Raw genomic sequence first — 18,119 nt, 5'->3', positions numbered from 1 at the left:
TTCTTTCTTTTCTCTCTTTTCAATCTGTTCTTTTTTTTCTACAGAAGCCTGGTGTGAACAGGATGCTACACTGTACCTCCCTCCCCTCCGGAAAGGAAACAGCACAGCAAGAGCTTCAACTCAAACCCATACAGTTCAGCCCAATGCTGTGTGCCTGCAAGCTGCTCACAGACACATTTTAACCCATTTTCCAACACAGATTCAACACCAAGGGATCTTTCAGCACCTCTTATTAATGGCTGCAGTTGTTCCATATAAACATTGCATGGGGCTGTTCAGCAAATCTCTTTCTATCCACGTAGATCCTTCATGGAAGATGCATCGCAGCACCAGATTTGGGGCTGTAGAGTCAAGTTTGCTACAGAGAAGGACGTATTTTGGTGTTGCTGGAGGATGGATTTGTCTCAGAACGTGCAGACAGTGTGACAGGAAGCAAGCTGCTGATTGCATGGTTTAGGTTAGTTGATAAGTCAAACAACAGGCAAAATAACAGCAGAGCTAAAAATGGGGTGTTTCGCTGGGGTACGCAGAAGGATTCTGCCCTCCTGACCCAAATGAGTCAATAGGAATGGCTGATAGGAAGCAATGATTGATGCTAACTGGAATTCCAGCATTCCCAGTCAAAGCCTTATGGCAAAATGAGTGGATGTGCAGCACTTGGTCGTGCTTCCTTCAGCCTTTATGGGATGGGGATGTGATCTGATGGCAGCTCCCACCCCACAGCACCCCAGGAAGGAGAGCAAGAAATGGGAGATAGGAAAGTTATTGCAGAAGCAGATCAGTCTGTTGAAAGCAAAGCAGGATCTCCCTTAGCATGGCTGAATAAAACTCCACTCTAGACAATGGAACTTATATTTATTGAACAGTAACATATAGTATATAAATAGGGTAAATACTTTAAAATATACAATATATCACATTCGGACATCCTTGTCAAAGAAAGGCAACTCTACATGTGTAGCTAAAACATGAACTGAAAGAACGATGCACAGAGAAAAGAAGCAGATGGAGGAACTCCCAGGTCAGGTCTGGAGAATAGGAGCCTACAACCACAACGGGAACACAGGATGCAGCTGGGGATGGGGACAGAGGGCAGAGCCTTCACACGATGCTTTCTGTGAGGCAGAGGGGTCTGGATGAGGTGTAGGGATGGTTTCACAGGGCTCTGCCTTCCTCCTATAGGGCTGTGTGGTCAGAGGAGGAGGAAGGAGGAGGGATGGGGAACATGCATTGCCATCTGAATGCACCTGGGTGTCTCTGACACTGGCAGTCCCCAATCTGGCACCAAGTGCTGGGATCTGCAGCTTTATGAGCCACATAAAGACCCTTCCATATCAGCATCAGCAAGTCCCAGAGCCCATCACCACCAAGACCTAAACAGCACACGGAGGTGGGTACAGGATGTAACACCTCACACCACAACTAGGTGCCAATGTCTCACTGCAGGTCACACTCAGAACGCAGCCGAGCTGCGAGCTCATTCAGCCCACAGCCAGGCTCAGAGAAGCAAATTCTCACCCAAACCCATTCAGTGCTCAACCACACAGCCCGTCAGTGCTGCAGAGCACACCAGCATCTGATCCTCTTCCCTAGATAACCACCATGGATGCTTAGAGTTCAGCCTTGCTGCTCTGCTGCCCAAGAGGAAGGAACAGCTCCAGCTATGGAGCTCACTGAGAGCAAAACGACTGTGCAATGCCCAAGCTTGAGTCCTGCAGCTGGAAAACCACATAAGGATCATGCACTGCCTTACCCAGTGTCTATGTGGCCTCCAAAGTTACAGTCCTGGCAGCAAGGCTAAGCTCCTGCAAGGCTTAAAGCAATGAGAAGAGCTCTCCTCTCATATCCTCCTCCATTTCCCATATGAATGCGGCAGTCCCATTCAGTTACAACTAAACCCGAGTGCACCATTGCCATGTAGCTTTATGCTCGCCCTCTCTGTATTACTGGGGAGGAAGGAAGAAGAAAGCTGCGAGCTCAGCACAAAGTCACCCCCAGGCATCAGTGCTGCTCCTCTCCGAGCACAACACAGCCCATAAATGCAGCTGCTTTGCCCTCCAGCGTCCACACGCAGCACTGCACCACGAAGAAGGCCCTAATGCTACTTCAAATCAAAAGCATGCACGAAGGTTTGGGTTGTTTGTTTGTTTTTTGCCCTACAAATTACAACTAAAGAAGGACGAAAGGTTTGAGCAGGAGACTAGAGACCTGTGTGATAAATGTATGGTTATAAAGAGCAGGATGCTTTTGTTGTATCTATCAACACTGTAGCTTCTTCTGAGGACACACTTCAGCCCCAACAACACAGTATGTAAAGGGTTTTGGGAAGTGCAAAACGCTGCCCGAATTATCTGCTCTGTGCAAAGCAAGACGGAAGCATTTTCATTCTCCCCTCTGCTTTTCTAATGCAGGGCTTGGAACAACATCCTCCGAGCCAACACAAAATAAATCCCTGCCTGATTCAGGCTGGATTAGATCAGGCTCCACAACTGATACAGGAAAGCATCTATACTGTTGGTGTTAATGAAACACTAATCCTGAATTGATCCCATAGAGCAGCCCTGAGCCTTGCCAGCAGATGGCAGCAGGAAGGAAACAGTCCTTCCTTCCTCCTCTTCACCAACACCTGTATTTGCAGTGCAATGGGCAACACACTTCTCCCCCACAGCTCCTGTTTAGGGAGATAAAGCAGAATATATCACACAGAGTTGTAGAGAAAGAAGAGAAAGACCAGGATCTACTCCTGTATTTACACAAGCACACTTGTGTTCTCCTATCCACTCTTTTAGGGTGGATGAAAGCAAGAGCAGAATCAGAATATGGAGCATGAAAAAGCTTGCAGGTGTTTTTACTTCCTGCTGATGCTTTGCTGGTTTGCAGCATGTAAAGTCTCCATGTTGGGGGGTGGGGGAGTGTCTGTGTCTAAGGTTTATGACAGCAATCACTTGAAAACAATGTATTTCTGTATTATCTTTCCCTGACATTTGCTCCCTGGGTTAAAAATAAGGAAAAGTTTCTCTCTCTTGTGCACAAATGATGAGAAGAAGTAAAATCTCCATGAGAACATTGCATAAAACCTTAGAGTAAGTCGGGGATATTCTCACTATCTGGTCACTAAAAGAGCAAATAAGTTGTGCGACCTTTAGGGCTCTTTAAAATAACTCAAAAGCATGACAACACAAAGGAAAACAGCTTGATAAAACCTCCAGCTCTTAAGTGCAACCTATTGATGACAAGATTCAGTAAGCAAAGCAGGACAAGAAGCCTGCGGGTAAATGAACCCAGACTGAAATGCAACACAGACCGTGATAAAACTCAGCAGCACAACATGTAGAAACTCAAGTAACAAACAGGTGACAGCCATGATCCCTGAAAGTAAAATGAAATACCCAGCTGACAGCACCCGTGTGATGCTGCAGCCCCAACCTGCATGGTTCAGAAACAAAACCAAGTTGGAAACTGCTCTCCAAGCTGGGTATAATATCCCAGTGTAGGGTTTCCAACCATCAAGAAATGGAAAAGACAAAGAGAAGCGTGGTTTGATGTTTCTTAAAGGTTATTCGAGTGAGGAAATGGGAACCAAGTTATTTACAAGGTTGTTTTTACGTGGCAGGATTTACTCGATGAATCTTAGATGCTCTTTAAAACCTTTTTACTCGATGCAGTTTTGAAGCAATCTGAACCTCCCACATTCCAACTACCAGCTTCTCAATTCTTTCCTCCTGGTTCATTTCCTATTTCATAGGTTAAAAAAGATCCTATTAGCCAAAATATCAGCTAGAAGAGGAGAATGTGGGAAGCACTGGCAGGAACAGCAAGTGACAATAGAGACACGCGCCCAACTGGGCAGAGGAACTATTGCTGGGTTAGTACAAGGTCCTCTTCCAACTAATTGAGCCTTGTGCTTGCTGTGCACAGTCTCCAAGGGGCTGCACACAGGCATGTGTGGATGTGACCTCTTAGGAAAGTGAACATTCACAGTCACCACTGGAGAAAATTAAGGTCTCCAGAGCTGCCACCACAAACACAGCCTGGAACAGCACCTAGAGATGCTGTATGGCTTCATCTTCATGGCTCCCATAGGCAGAGCCAGCTGTGCGGACAGTACAGTTGTGTATTCCCTGCATAAAAGCACTCACAGGAAAAGTTCAGCTCTACCCACGTCTGCATCAGTGATTGAGGACTGACCGCAAGGACAGTTGTAACCTCTTACTTCACCCAACTCCTTCCAATTCTTCATTCCTTTCCAGCTACAAACTCAGATTTGCTCATTTGAACCAAAGCTATATAAATATATATTAAAAAACAAAAAAAACAAAGAAAAACCAACACAAATGCAGACATTTACCAAGAAAGGAAGAAAAGTTACAGTGAAATGAGGCCTTGTTATTGTCTTAAATCAGGCAAGCCAGGAATTTCCATGGGGAGGCTTGTCTGTTTTCAGTCCTGTTCCAAATCACATGGCTGTCTATGCGTCCTCTGAGCCAACTAACACTCCCTTGTCCAGCAGGTGTGCTTTTAGCGTGTTGAAGATGTGCAGCTGCTGGTCTGGCCTCAAGGTTAAGAACTGCTGGATCAGTTTGCTCGGGTTAGGACCTCTGAAACACAAAGACATCGTTACCAGTGAGTCCCAGTGCTCTGGGAACCCAAATGCCTATTCATTCATAGGAGTTTTTCCCAGGGAATCCAATTTGGAGATGGGGAAATGGATTACAAAGAGACAGAATGCTGAGCTGTAAACAAAACCAACAACCAAACCTAATCTGTTTCAACAGGGCCCTGAATTTTGTGCTATTAACAGGTGCTCCCCCTCTAGAATAAAAACACTCATGTAAATTCAGTTCCTCATCTCCTTCAGTACAGCTTCTGTGCATCCGTGGGCTTCTGTTCTTGAATATCTGTATGCTGCAACAGGACTAAAGCTTTGCTGCTTGGTCAGCTCAGGGGAAACCCTGTTTGAGGTTCACAGGAATGCAGAAGGGACATGCAAGAGGATTGGAGTAACAGACCTCAGGAAACTGATTGTGTTGCCAGCTCTATGTGACTGTTTGGGAAGACACTTCCCTTTTCAGGCCCCTCTTCTTTCTCTTTCCTTGTCTTGTGTTTTTAGACATTTATCTCACAGGATTATCAACTGTCTCATATTGCAAACCTGCACTGCATGGCACTTGAGTTTGAGTAAGTCCCCAAGACTTCACTGAAAAGCAATAAATACCTGATGAAGCTCGCAATGTACACGTTCACAAAGGTAGCCATCAGATACTGACAGTCAAAGCGATCCATGATACCTCCATGCCCTGGAATTGTGTTGGCAAAGTCCTGCGCAAAGCAGAAAGGATTACATTAACGTTTCAGATGCCCATTACCTGTATTTACTTAATTATACCTATGTGCCATGCTCACACCCATCCTCTAATTCTTCCCAGAAGGCAAAAGTTTGACTAAGAAGAAATTCTGCTTGATCTCTCCCCTCTGGTTCTAAACGTTTCTCCTTTATGAAGGCCACCAGTGCCTGAGGACTAAAAGGCTTCACTCAGATCCGCCACTCAGAGGTCAAGGAAGGCCAGTGTTTATCTCCTGCCTTTATCTTAGCTGCACAGAGATCGTTTGTACCTAAAACCAGCCTGCAAGACATCAAAGCAAGCCTCAGACTGCAGAATATCCTGACTGAGTCAGGATGCTTTATTCATCTACCTCCAATTCCGCACCAAAGAAGTGTCTGGAATATTGCAGTTGAGATTTTAAGGTCCCTCTTCACATCCATTAAATAGAACTAAGAAAAAAAAAAGCAAAACATACCCAGAAAACTGAATCATGCCCCACTGCTCTATTATTGAACATTCTCTCCCTTCCCAAAGCTCCCAACTTGTCTTCTTGGAGAGACTGTTCAGAGTGGCAATAACCGTTCAAGTCTTATTTACTTATTTACTTTCAGTCTTATTTACTTATTATTTGCTGCAGATGATGGTGCACATCCTCACCTTAATTTTGAAGGCTCTCTTAAATCCACTAGCAAAGAAGCCACCAAATGGTCCAATAAGGGAGGCAAAAGTAGACAGTGCAATGCTGTGGATTTGGAAGGGGTACATCCGGACTGTCTTCTGCAAGGGAGAAAAAAGCCAACACAATGTGTCAGAGAAGGATTTCCATCTAGAATAGCACTGCACTGAGTCTTCAATCCAAATGGAGCACCACTAAACCCCCCCCCCTTTCTTCTGGATGTCATCTCCTTTTGAATACCACCAAAATCAAGCACTGATCTTTTTTCCTCACGTTCCTATCACAATAAATAAGGCCTCAATAAATACAGAGAGTCCTACCCAGCCCACCACAGACTGCAGCACCAAGGGGATGTTGTACTCCTGTAGCTGGAATAGCTCTGATGGCTCACAGTCCACTGTGAAGCTGTTGGTGTCATTGTTGAACTCCACAGGACAAGTGAAGCACCGGTACCCAGACATCACATAGGACAGCTTGAAAAGGAGAGAAATAAAGATGCAATAAGAGAAATGACAATTAACATCTTCCTGAGCAATGAGGCCGAGATGCTCTTAGGGGAAAAGGCCACTCAAGGAGACATGGATATTTCTGTGTAGTAATTGCATCTGTTCAGCAAGCGGTGATCAGAGCTCTCTACAAATTGAGACAGGTTGTGCTGTTTGGCTGAGCTGATGGATGCAACCACACATACACACATTGACACCAAACCAGGTAATATTCCAAGAGCACAGAGTTCCCTTTTGAAAGAAGGGAGCCTTTGAAACAGGCATTTATCCAACAGCAGCCCCAGATGCTTTGGCTGTACCCACATACAGCATCAGTGGGAATGCTGTAGTCTCTTCCCCTTCATGGTACAAGAGAATGTTTTAAGGATAACTAAAGAAATGGAAATGTCACAGGGTCTGATGGGGACTAAAAACTTCCTACAGCGTCCTGCTCCATCAACAGGATCTGCACACAGTGCAAAACAGAACCACAAACCAATTCAAATCCAGATCAGTTGGAAAAAGGTAAATTTTCTGAGAAGAGCCAGTAGAGCTTAAAGGTTGTGTGCACTTTTCAGCCCACACCTTGTCACCTCACATAGGGAAGCCAAAGAAACAAGCAGCACAATTGCTACTTACCAGTAACCCAAACAAAACGGTGGCAAAAAACCCTCCAATAAAACCCTCCCAGGTCTTCTTTGGGGACAGCTGCCAGAGGGAGAGAAAGAAGGGGATCATTACAAACTGTGCACCTACGTTCACTGCAACACAGACTGTGGCACGCATCAGGTTTCATTTGGAGGCTTGGTTCAGACCTCTGAATAGCCACAAAACTGGAGATAGGGAACACAGGATTAACTGGAGATAGGGAACATAGGATTAAGACCCAAAGAAACTAAAATGCATCTTCTGTTCACCGAAGAATTACGAACCTTGATTAGTGGGGTGCGGCCAAAGAAGAAGCCAAACATGTATGCCATGATGTCATTGCAGATCACACAGGAGATCGGGACGATGAACCTACATGGGGGAAAAGCAAAACCATTCGAAGTGTCAAATCAGACAACTCCAAGGCTTAACTATCACATGAATACCTCCCTATCCAATGCAATCACACATGTTAGGAGCAATGACTTGAAGCTCTCAGGACAATCTCAGAGGTCACTCCAGCGCTCTGGACTAAAGAGCATGTTGTGCACCCTGAACAGATTGTTTTAAGCACATTTTCTTTCGTCACACGTGGCATGCTGTTAGGTAGCTGCCTTCTTTCTCCCCAGAAAGGCCACACTTCAGCTCTAAGCAGGCTGCTCACAAAGCACTCTGGGCTGGCTGAGGAGTGCACAGGAACATGCAATCTTTAGAGCAGCTGAAATTAGTTCCTGGCACTGGTGGTCTGGGGAAGATGGAGACTGAGAGCACTTATCCTTCAAAGGGTTTCCCCTCTGCAAAGCAGCTGGAGTAAGCTGGGGAAGGCAACAGGTTGCAATCTCCTTCTTTCATGCTGATGCTTTTAACATTATGCTGGCAACTCTGCTCAAAACCAAGTGCTGAGCAGCACTCTCCTGTCCATTTGCTAGATATGGGTGGGCAGAGAAGGCACTGAAACGGGCCCAGCACTGCCTGAGATGCACTGCAATGTGCAGATGCTTTAATACAGCTCTCTGCACAAAGTGAGTCCTAAATACCTGAGGAATTGCTCAATATTTTGCTTTTCTATTCTGAACAGGAAGCACTTTGTCCTCGGTCATTTGTTAAGAAAAATGGTAATAATAAAAGTTTTTCGCTCAAAACATGATAAGAGGGTCCAGGAAGACCTTATTATGGTGTTTGGATAGCATTTTAAGCTACATGATGTAGGGAAAGATGTCCCTGCCCACAGCAGAGTAGTTGGAATGAGATGGTCCTTAAGGGCCCCTTCCAACCCAAATCATTCTACGATAATCTGTATGAGGTTGCAGAAATTAAAGCAACTCAGAACACACAGCAACTCACCATATCATTCCTTCAAACAGGTTGTGAATGATGAGGTGCGACTGGGTAACAACAATTAGCAACGTCACATGGGTCCATCCAAACTGGAAGAGAAGACAGCATGCAGTCCAGCCTGCCTTGAGACACCTCTCACACGCACCGCTGGCAGAAATCAGATGCTGTTAGCTACCTCTCAGACTGAGAACAGCTCATGCACATGTGCTAGCATGCACCTGCACCATGAGAAACACCCCTAGGTGGAACAGGGAACAGCCACCCCTAGTGATTTGTGGCATGTTCTTCAGCTCAAGCCCAGAGCTGACCTTCATTGGGTAGAGTTCTGCCAGACCAAGTGCTCTTTAGCCCTATTCCATACATCTCAGTCAGCCTCCAGACTAGCTGAGAGAAGCAAAAGACTGATGGATATCCAAGCTGCATCCCTGTGTGCTGATTAAACTGGAAAGCACAACTTAATACACTGATGGTCAAACAGTAGCAATATCTTTGACATCTGGGAAAAGGGAAACGTAGCCAGTCAACCCCAGAGACAATCTACCCTCAACTCAATCAGGTTATCTCCCCAAATCTACAGTCTGATCACAGCAACTTTCCTCTGGGGCAGCATTACAGCACACAGGCAGTACAGAAGCATGTATTTATCTACGTAACATTTTCAAGCAGCCTCTATTATTCATCATTCTGCCTCCAGCTGGAGGCAGCCAGCCCCTGTTTAACCTTACCATGTAGAACTGGAGGCGATAGTGCTTCTTCACCAGGCTCAAGACAAACATGCAGAAACCTGGTGAGAGACAGAAAAAGAGTGAATGGAGGAAACGCTTCTTCAAGAATAAAACAGGTTTAGAAACAGAAAATGTGGTCTCTACCTGTTAAGTAGAGGGCGAAAGAAATGAAGCGATGGTATTTGCTGAGAATTCGTAGGGGCTCCTCCCTCTGAACCAGGGTGAAGAAATAATCTGTCACGGTCTCACCATAGAAAAAGTAGTTAACACAGAGTAAGAAGTACCTGTGGAGAAGGCAGATGCTCATTAGCAGGACCCTAAAAGGCTCCGAGTGAAACATAGAAATGCAAAGCCACTTTCTGAAGTCTTTACATTGCTTTTATGCACTGCAAAGAGCTACCATCCTGCAAGCGATGGGCAGAACTTTAAATGAAGGTGACAGTTCTAAATGGTGAGAAATAAACGAGTGGCAGCATCACTCCATTCTGCAATGGACCTTAACATTGTATGGCTTTGTCCTTCTGATGCACAAGGACTGCCTGCCTTTAGGTGGCACTCCTGAACAAGCCTCTGAACTCCTGCATGCTAAAAGCACCACCCATATACCTTAAAAGCACTGCTCTCTCTCTCTCTCCCCAGCTTCTCTCTGGCAGCCAGTTCAGCCCTGCTTCACAATCACCCATCCCAGCAACCATGTCTGTCACTTAGCAGTGACTGTCAATGCTGTCCCTTGCACAAATCATGGGACTCAAACATCCATGCTTCATAAACAATGGGATCAACTTTATCAGCACAAGTTCTATCAAAATACATCATAATCTAGAGAAAGCTTTTTCCCCCACACTACAAGAGCTGCTAACATATTACACTGGTCAACACACAGCAATCCCACGGGCTCTGGTTTGGAGTTTCCTGTCTGCAATGAAGTGAAGCTGCACACAAGCAATGGGAGACGAGTAGTCTCCCTACTCACCAGCTGAGTGTCCTGAACCAGGGCAGGTCATACGAGTGATACACATTATAGCCAATAGTGATAATCTCATGGAAACATTTGATCTGGACACACATCACCTACACAAAGAAACAGCAGCAAGATGTAACACAATGAAACAATTCCTTCCTCAAAAACTGACAAAACATTCCAAAACAGGAAGCCGTCAGCCCCAGCAACTGCTGTGAACACTTACTATTGTCATTAAGACCATGGGTCCCAGGTAGATGATGATGAAGAAGAACGTGATCATTGCAAGGGTGAGGATGCCTCTTACCCACCAATTCTTCCATCTAGGTCACAGAGAAGAAAAGAAGTTAGAGAAAGCCAAAGCAAAGTAAGGAAGCAGGATAGCACTTCTGTTCTCTGCATATCATGAAAACAGGAAACTGAGCCTTGGAAACCCCAGATTTCTTCTCCTATAGCACTCTTCTGCCCTGGTCCCATGCAGAGCAGCCTTGAGCACGCTGCTCTGCTAGTGATACCATTACCATCACTTTCCGCTACCTGTGGCCTCAGGGACACCTTCCTGTTTGCATGTGAGATAGGCAGAGGGCAGCACTACCAGGAGCTGCTCATTCAGCTTCCAGCAGCCATCACCACACTGCCAGGGCGTGGAAAGCCACATGGCAAACACAGGGGCCCTGGCAGCGGAGCAGAACAACGCTGAGTGAGGGCTACCTTGAGGACAGGTTGGAGAGAGCTCTGTTCAGGACCTCTGGAGTGTCATCTGATGTTGGCACTGGGGGTGATCCTCCAAATTCAGACTTGCTTTCGCTGTCTGATGCTGTCTCTCCATCCAGCTTGTTCTCAGATTCTGACTCCTGCAACTTAAAGAGAGAGAAAAGCTTTATTAGGTGCAGTGACAATGATGAATTTGGCCCAGAGAAGGAGCTGTGAGTGTCCCATCCCTGAAGGTGCCCAAGGCCAGGCTGGATGGAACCTGGGGAAGCCTGAGCTGGTGGGGGCAACCATCTCACACCAGGGATAGGGAGCTGCAAGGTCCCTTCAGGATGCAACACCTACTGCCATTCTGCTTCTGCAAACAGGAGAGGAAGAGGACAGGAAACCAGTCACCTAAAACACGAACATTACATGTTATAGGTGATTTCCATGATGCACTTTACACTCTGGCATCCTCAGCAGTGACTACAGGAAAGGATCTGTTTCCTCTGAACAGTTAAAAAACACTTTGCAGTTGATTAAGAAGCATCTGAAAGTACAGCAAGTGCACGAGGGACACAAGCTTGTTAGCAGGAATTTTTACAAGGTCTCTCAATCCCCAGGGCAGATCTCCAAGAATGCAGCATTGCCCAAATTAGACAGAAAGAAAAGCCTCCAAGTAGACGGGCTCAAGGCTTCCAGACAGACTTTTCAAGTGCTAACTTAATATGCGGGCACTAAAAATAACACCGAGCCCATCCTCAGAAAGCTGAAGAGGAAGAACGTGGCTTATCACTCAGGCCCAGCCATCCTCTCTGGCCACAGGAGAAACGTGTAGAGGAAAGAGATACCACCTGCTGTTCCTGCCCCCTGTGTTATTGCTCAAGAGCCCGGCACAAAGTCCTGCATTTGGGAGTAAACAAATAAAGGTGAGGCAAGATGTTACTGAAGACCGGTGGTAGAAAAAGGATTATAAGCAACCTCCTGCAAACAAGACAATTGCAACCTTTTGGAATGCTGCAGCCCTCTGGGCTCTCCCATAGTCAAAAAGCAGAGACCCCACCAATATAAACACTGGGAGTGGTTTGCTGTATCCAAATTGAGAGGGTATTTGTAGTTCAGTGGAGCAGCGAGACTTGAGTGGCATTTCCCTTAGTTAAGGCAGGAAAGGATAATTGCTCCCCAGCTGTAAGGTAGCATGGGCTGCAGGCCAGGTTCTTAGAACAGACCAGGACAGCTTCGTGCTGTCAGATGGAGGCAGCTAAAAATACAATGGTGCTTCTGCAGGCATGTGGAGAGCCAGCAATGCACCCATCACATCCACGATGCCTCTTCCTCACCAGGCTCTGCACTTGCTCCTTCCCATCCCCACGGGCTGGAGACAAAGAGGAGACCTAAAACAAACATCTCTGCCTGCACTCACGAGGGGGGTGAAGAAATACAGCTTGGCTTTAGTTCAGTTTCTCCTTCTGGACTTCCAAGTTACCTTCAAGAATAGGAGGGATCTATGAAAGAAAAATCTTAGTGATTGATTCCATTTAAATGAGCATGGAAGCACATAGATACTTAACAGGCATTATCTATGCAAGCTGAAATCAAAAACCTTAAGTAGAATTTTAATGCAGGCCAAGTATTTATCGGATTGCACAAGTCACTGGCAATGTGATAAAAGGACTAAAGGCTGCAATGAGACTGCAGACCCAAGCCAGCATCCCTGCATCCTATTCCCAAAGCACTAACATTGCAGGGCTAAGTGCAAGGCAGGCAAATTGTTCCCTGTTTGTGGTGCAGAGGATCAAAAGTTTCACAGAGTGCTCAGGGACCAAAAGAAAGGGAATGAGCACTGATGTCTTTCTCTCTTCCATTCCTGGCCCAGAATAGGAAGGATAAAAGCAACTGCATAGCTCAAGGGAAAGAAGAATGGGATGCTGCAAAGAGCCAAGCTAGCAGCTGTTGGGATGGGCACAGATCTCTGCCATAGCCCAAATGATCATTCCTTGTACACTGATATTTTACCACCCTAAAGACAAGAATCGTGGGGAAGCGAGTTGTCTTAGCTTCTCTTAAACAGCTTAACTCCTATAAGCAAGAGATACGAAATTAGTGCTCGCGTTTCCAAAGGGTTTTCTTGCAGCAGAAGCTGTGAGCACATTTCCCCAACCCCCAAGTATCCGTGACATGATCTCAGTTGCCATAGAAACAAGTGAGCTATTTCCCTGCCAAACATTTTCTGCCCGGTAAAGAGATACAGTTCAGTATTCAGTGCTGGTAGATTAAATGAAGAAATTCTATTCTTTGTGCACCTTGCTTGAAGCAAAGCACTGCTTTATTTAGACTTTCTGCCAGGCCAACAAAACACAGTGATGGAAAGTGCCAATACACCATTAAAGAACAGAATAAAGCACGAAGCATTGCAATTGACAGCCAGAACAACAGGGACCAACTCTATTAATGCCTCTGTTATTCTCATCCACATTTACAGAACCAAGGCCAAGATAATGAGTCTGATGGATACAAACCTAACAGCTTCAGATATGAAAATCCCAGTGTTTTTCAGAAGTGGTTTAATGTCCCATGTCCAGTAAAGCTGCCTGCTCTGCCCCCCTGTCCCCCTTTCTCACTGCTATACCTACACAGCAGCCCCCATCTCCAACAGCAGATGCCAAAGACCTCAAAGGTGATATGGGACTCCTTTCCCCAACCCCCTTGTAAAACATACTTCAATGGAAAGCACTCATAGAAATCAGGGCATGATTATGCACTGAAACCAGGAGCAGATAACATCACAAAAAGGGTAAAATGTTTGCACAGAGGCTGAAAGAGCTACGAAAACACCCACTGCCATCTCATGTTCCCAAAGCCACTCATTTTGTTTTGAACACGAAGCAAGCTCAGCTTGCCAGCGGGATGTGATCAGAGGGATGCATAGTTTGCATTCAGCATAACAACTATCTGACAGGAGAACCCGAGCTCAGTGTCAGCAAATATGATTGATGTCAAGTTGCACATCCCTGTGACTCATCTGGCTAATCCTCTGCCTGGTCCCCACCTCAGCACACACTCTGGGCTCTGTATATTCCAGGATATCAAGGAAGATAAATGCAGCGGGTTTTGTGTCCTTTAGAGAAGCTACTGTACACAAAAGAGCACAAAAATAGATTGCTTGTTCTGGCATTCCCTCTGAACTTCCTACTGTTAAGAACACAACCTGCCTCCTCCCTTATAACACTTGAAGGGATGTTTTAGAGGCTTCAGTGCCGGCTTCTCCTGGCTTTAATTGGTGCCCCCCTCCTATCACAGCATTCATTGAGCCAGCAGCCCTCACCATCCCTGCAGAGACAGAAACAAGATATAAATCTCCCAAGCACCTCTGAGATCCGTTGTCTGAAAGCAGCTCTACCCCACCTTGGAGCCACGTCTGCACACAAAGGTTTTGATCTGTTATTTGGAAGAGCTGTGAGAAACAAAAGAGAGAGAACAAACTGCTCTGCACCAACACGTACTTTATTTGCATCAGAAGGTTAGTACAGGAAAAGTCTATTTTTGTCCTCCGAAATGAGAGCTTGCAGAGGCTGATGGCATCTGACCCTCAATTCCTTCAGAGTTAGATGTGTTTTTCCAAGGCCTAACCAGAAAAACATCTTACTAGTCCAGTTCATTTGCTGCCTGTGATGCCACCTCGTTCCCATTCCTCTATCCATATCCTCCAGCAGGACGATAGAGTAGTTTTCTCACTGCTAAATGTACAGTCGGTAGGCAGAGAAGCTGATCTGTTTAGGGAAGGACACAGCCCCTCCAGGAAGGGAACCACAAGCACTTCATCACAGCTTCCCTCTTTGTCAGTGGGCTGAGCCCTGACCTCAAGCTGTAAGCCAAAGAGAGCACAAAAAAATCCATCCAAAGGCATGGGCTCCAGCCATCATCAAAAGACACAGCAGGGAATGAAGGCAGACGGCTGGAGCAGTGAGAAGGAGCTGAGGAAGAAGCTCCCAGTTCTATAAGAATGCTTTAGCAAGCAGCCACCTGCCTGGAGATAACAGCAACTCACCCAATGCTGCTAAGTGAGCTTTGGAAATGTGGCCCTCTGGGGCAGCCAAAAAGAAATCACCTCACCCTTACATAAAGATGGGAACCAGAAGGCAGCTCTGAAGCAGCCCAAAGGGTTGAGTAACAGTGTTTAAGCTCGGTGCTGAGAGTCTCCGTGCTCGCTCGGTCATGCACACAGCTCCTTACAGATGGGAAGGATTCATCCAATCCTTTTTGAAGGGTTAAACTTGCCTGGCATCACTAGGAGGAAGGCTGTTCGGAGGAGAGCAAAAAGAAGCAGTGAAATGACACCTGAAGGAAATCAAAACCTTTTCCTAAGCATGGAAACCTTTTGCCCTTGCTCCTTAAGGCCTCATGGCAGTGAAACAACACTCCTTGCACTCACTGTTTCGACAAGAAATGAGCATCCCTGGCTGCTGCGGGTGGAACACGGTACCCAAATGCTGCCCAGGAAGAGAGACAGCGTTTTCCAGCAAGGCATTGACTGCCCGTGACAAAGAGGTGGGTAAACACAACCACAAGTGACGTAAGGGTGTGAGCTGCAGCTCAGATAAGCCTGCCTCTAAATAGCCCTGCCCTCTGCTCCTTCCATGGGAAAGATGGACGAGATCCTCTCTGGATTTCAGGCAACCGCCACTTATTTAGGCAAAAAGAATTGGGCACCAAGCACAAGTTTCCCTGCTTTTTTAAACTAGAGAGATCAGCTGGAGTTCACTCATCAAACAGATGTTGCCTTGTTCGTATTGAGACAAAGAGCGCGTGTTGCACAACAGCTCTGCAAAACTGAGTTTGGAACGTTCTTGCATGATGGGCTGGACTGAAGCAGCACGGTTTCTGCTACACGCATTTCTCTGTGTCAAAGGGGAGGACAACATCAAAGCTGTGACGCTGTGCAAGGCTTATGGGACCAGAAAGTGAAACCACCCTCTTCCTTTCCGCTATCAAAAAGGAGCCAAGTGAAAACGAGTCAAAAAAACACAACTTTCCGAGTCTATTCTTAAAACCAACCTGGACATTCACGTCTCCTTTTCACTTGTTTCTATCGGATAAGCTGAAAAGTTGAGCAGATAAGCTTCTGTAAAATACAAATATGGATGAACCACGGCAATGCCAAGTGAATGACAAAGCAGAAACGGGGATCTCCTCTGCTGACAGCAAGACTGGGCACACAAAGCACATGAAACTCTGCTGTGTTGGCTTTATATCCATTACTCCCAGCCTCTACCAGGCATTACCAAGCTCTACAACACAACAGTTTAATGGTATAGAAGACAAGCCTGCTATAGAAGCGTATTGCCCTAAGAAATGCAATGCTGTACAGTTTTTCTAATGCACTTTTGCTGTTACCAGGTAACCTCCTACCAGGATTGCTGTAACAGCATGAGGAAATTCTCTGCCTCCTGCAGCTGCCTGCTCTTATTAAGAGACATGATGCTCAGCACCTGGGAGGAGCAGCTCTTCACTAGCTAAAAACAGCTTTATTCCCCCCCCCTTGCAACTCATTTAAGCCGAGCAGCACGACACAAACATTAACCCTCTTTCTCCTAAGGATGCTTCAAGCTATCAACCCCAAGGTAATATGAGAGAAGCCCTTTAGGAGGCTCAGTGTGTTTAAAAAGCGCACTTGCCTGAAGATAACAGGATTGCACTCAAAATAGCAGCCCTCTGACCTTCCTTAGGAACACATCACAAGCAGCTAAAGCAAGATCGCAGCTTGGCTGAGGGAGTTTGTTTGCATACCAGCGAAGCAGCACCGGTGCTTGCAAGCTTCTGAGGGATGCCTTCCAACTCCCACTAAAGTTCTGGAATATAAAAAAGTCCCTGAAGATTTTTCTGCTGCAAAGTCAATTCCAAGTGAGACAAATGAGCTTAAATTCTGCTCTGGGCACAGCAGTGAAATAAGAGCAGTCTTATGGAGATCTGGATGTTGGACGGCTGCATATAAGAGATAAAAACAAGGCAAAACCTCGGATCTACACGAAGGAAATCCATTCTTGATGCTGTCTGCGCTCTCCATTTCAATACCCACCCTCAGCCCATTGGAACCAGCAAGCTTACTTAAACACAGCTCCCAACAAGCGTTAACCTGACATTTAAAACAGCACGAAAGGAACATTTAGCAGCATTAAATGCAGCATTTTGATTGAAGAAGAGAGTTTTGCACGACGACTTCACGCTGCTCTGAATCCTTCGTGCATCAGCAGAGGAATCACATCAACACGGTGCTACTATAGGCAAGCATTGGGCTGCCCCAAAACACTTGGAAGACAGCAAAGAACTGCTCTTCAGTTGTGATCCTGAGGTTGTAATCTGCTTAGATAAACCCTTTTGGGACTGTTTCCTCTTGTTCCTTTACACTTGAGTAAGGCACAAAGGATCACAGCATGGCTTGGGTTGGAAAGGACCTTAAAGGCTGTAAAAGTGTTGAGATGGTTTGGGTCGCTGTCCTTAAAGATCGCAGGACTTGGGTTTGGGTTGGAAGGATGCTTAAAGAGAACCATTAAACGGGCTGAGAAGGTCCTGGATGGTCACACAGCCATGGAACGATACGGATTTCAGTTGGAAAGGGTCCTTCAAGCACCGAACCCAACGAGCTACACCCGGCCTGGGCCTCTGCGTCAGGGGCTCCCGCTCAGCCCCCAGAGCCGAGGCCCAGCCCCTCTACACCCCCATCCCTTCTCAGAAGGCTTCACCCCTCCGTTGTTACCCACCTTCTCCTCCGCCTCCCGCTCCCCGCACAGCCGTTGCCGCAGCTCGCTCATCCCGGCCGCCTCCCGCAGCTCCGCACCGCTCCGCGCACCGCCAGGGAGAGGGAGAGGAGCGAGAGCCGCCCGCCAATCACAGCGGCGGAATGGCAGAAAGGGGCGGGGCTATGTGGCCACGCCCATTTGTACCCGGATGTAAAGCGGGTGCCGCTGTGGTGGAGGAGGGAAAACGGCTCCGAGTGCCGGAGAGCGGCTGTTTATAGGCCGGAGAGCGGCTGTCTGTGGCCGGAGAGCGGCTGTCTGCATCATGGCCGCTTTGTTTCCGAAAGGGATTCCCCTCAGCGTTCTCTTAAGGCCCGGAGTTTCTTCCAGGCCTCACAGGCCCCGCCGCCATCGCTTCACGGCGAGGCGGGGGGCGGTGCTGTAAGACGTACGCTGATTGGCTCGACTGGGATGAAGGGGCGGGATGAAGCCGTAGGAGGGGCGTCACGATTGGTCTGATTGGTCAGCATCTGTC

At 46.7% G+C, this 18,119-nt stretch overlaps 1 protein-coding gene across 2 annotated transcripts; it reads right to left on the bottom strand.

The window, feature by feature from the left end:
- Window positions 1-836: 836 nt before the first annotated feature.
- Window positions 837-18,019, bottom strand: CDS2 (CDP-diacylglycerol synthase 2). Of its 2 annotated transcripts, none has more exons than XM_072357268.1 (13): window positions 17,609-18,019; window positions 10,869-11,017; window positions 10,384-10,480; window positions 10,170-10,267; window positions 9,341-9,480; window positions 9,197-9,255; window positions 8,478-8,560; window positions 7,418-7,505; window positions 7,125-7,193; window positions 6,321-6,473; window positions 5,982-6,101; window positions 5,216-5,319; window positions 837-4,598 (listed from the first exon to the last, which is right to left on the bottom strand). In XM_072357268.1, exons 1-13 carry the CDS (start codon window positions 17,657-17,659, stop codon window positions 4,469-4,471), a joined length of 1,341 nt encoding a protein of 446 aa, XP_072213369.1. In that variant the 5' UTR covers window positions 17,660-18,019; the 3' UTR covers window positions 837-4,468. The 2 variants fall into 2 exon arrangements, with proteins under 2 accessions (XP_072213369.1, XP_072213370.1); XM_072357269.1 differs by having other exon boundaries at window positions 10,869-11,011; window positions 17,609-17,771.
- Window positions 18,020-18,119: the final 100 nt, after the last annotated feature.

This window comes from Excalfactoria chinensis, chromosome 25 (genome assembly GCF_039878825.1).
Source record: "Excalfactoria chinensis isolate bCotChi1 chromosome 25, bCotChi1.hap2, whole genome shotgun sequence".
In the NCBI taxonomy this organism is placed as follows: domain Eukaryota; kingdom Metazoa; phylum Chordata; class Aves; order Galliformes; family Phasianidae; genus Excalfactoria; species Excalfactoria chinensis.
Note: the sequence above shows the minus strand (reverse complement) of the source record. Positions and strands in the feature narration are given on the sequence as shown.